This window comes from Larimichthys crocea, unplaced genomic scaffold, assembly GCF_000972845.2.
Source record: "Larimichthys crocea isolate SSNF unplaced genomic scaffold, L_crocea_2.0 scaffold19367, whole genome shotgun sequence".
NCBI lineage: Eukaryota > Metazoa > Chordata > Actinopteri > Sciaenidae > Larimichthys > Larimichthys crocea.
Genome location: NW_020852623.1, coordinates 1 through 894, shown reverse-complemented (window position 1 = coordinate 894; position 894 = coordinate 1). Strand labels below are relative to the sequence as shown.

The 894-nt window shown below is 41.9% G+C and overlaps 1 protein-coding gene across 1 annotated transcript; it reads left to right on the top strand.

Annotated features, from left to right (window-relative positions):
• Positions 1-121: 121 nt before the first annotated feature.
• On the top strand, positions 122-807 carry LOC113744791 (dimethylaniline monooxygenase [N-oxide-forming] 5-like; the record flags this gene model as incomplete). Its single annotated transcript, XM_027275728.1, has 3 exons — positions 122-264; positions 338-534; positions 672-807. Coding segments are annotated over 3 exons (476 nt in total), but the record flags the coding sequence as incomplete, so codon positions are not given.
• Positions 808-894: the final 87 nt, after the last annotated feature.

Genomic DNA, 894 nt, shown 5'->3' with positions numbered 1-894 from the left:
CCAACAACATTTTCATTCATTTTTACTGGCTTGCAATTTTCACAGTCACACAGAGAATGTCCATACTCCCTTCGTAAGTCAGCATAGTCATTAATTGCTCTTTAATTTCCTCCTTTTGCAGGTATTGAGAGCTTTGAAGGCAACTATTTCCACAGCTGGGATTATCGCAGTGCTGACGATATGGAAGGAAAAAGAGTGGTGGTGATTGGGATTGGGAACTCTGGAGGTGATATTGCTGTGGATATCAGTAGAGTTGCTGAAAAGGTACAAAACTAAACTATTTCTTTGTATTTGTTCAAATAAATGTGATCCTAAAAATATACGACCTGACCTGCAGGTGTACCTCAGTGCCAGGAGCGGAGCGTGGCTTGTCAGTCGTGTAGGAGAGGGTGGGCTCCCAGCTGACCTTGTTGGCACTTCTCGAATGGATATGATGATGGGGAAGCTCTTCCCCTCGTGGGTCAATAAGATGGTGGAGAATAAACTGAACAAAGTAGTCAACCACAAACTATACGGCCTGCAACCAAATCATGGGTAACAACATACCTTAGATAAACAAAAATTCAAAAATTATTATTACGTTCATGACATCCAGCAATATGAAAGACCATTCTGATGATTTTACACTCCTCATGTAGCGCCCTAACATAGCTCTGCTGTCTTTTGGGCAGTTTTTTTCAACAGATCCCTCTTGTGAATGACGACCTGCCAGCTCGGATCATTTCCGGTCGTGTTCAGTTGAAACCAAACGTGAAGCAGTTTTGTGGATCCACTGTGGTCTTCGCCGATGGCAGCGTTATAGACAAGGTGTGTATTGGTAGTGATGGATCAATGCAAATCATTGGGGAAAAAACGATTGCTCCATTTTTGTCTTCTAATATTTTAGATTTATGT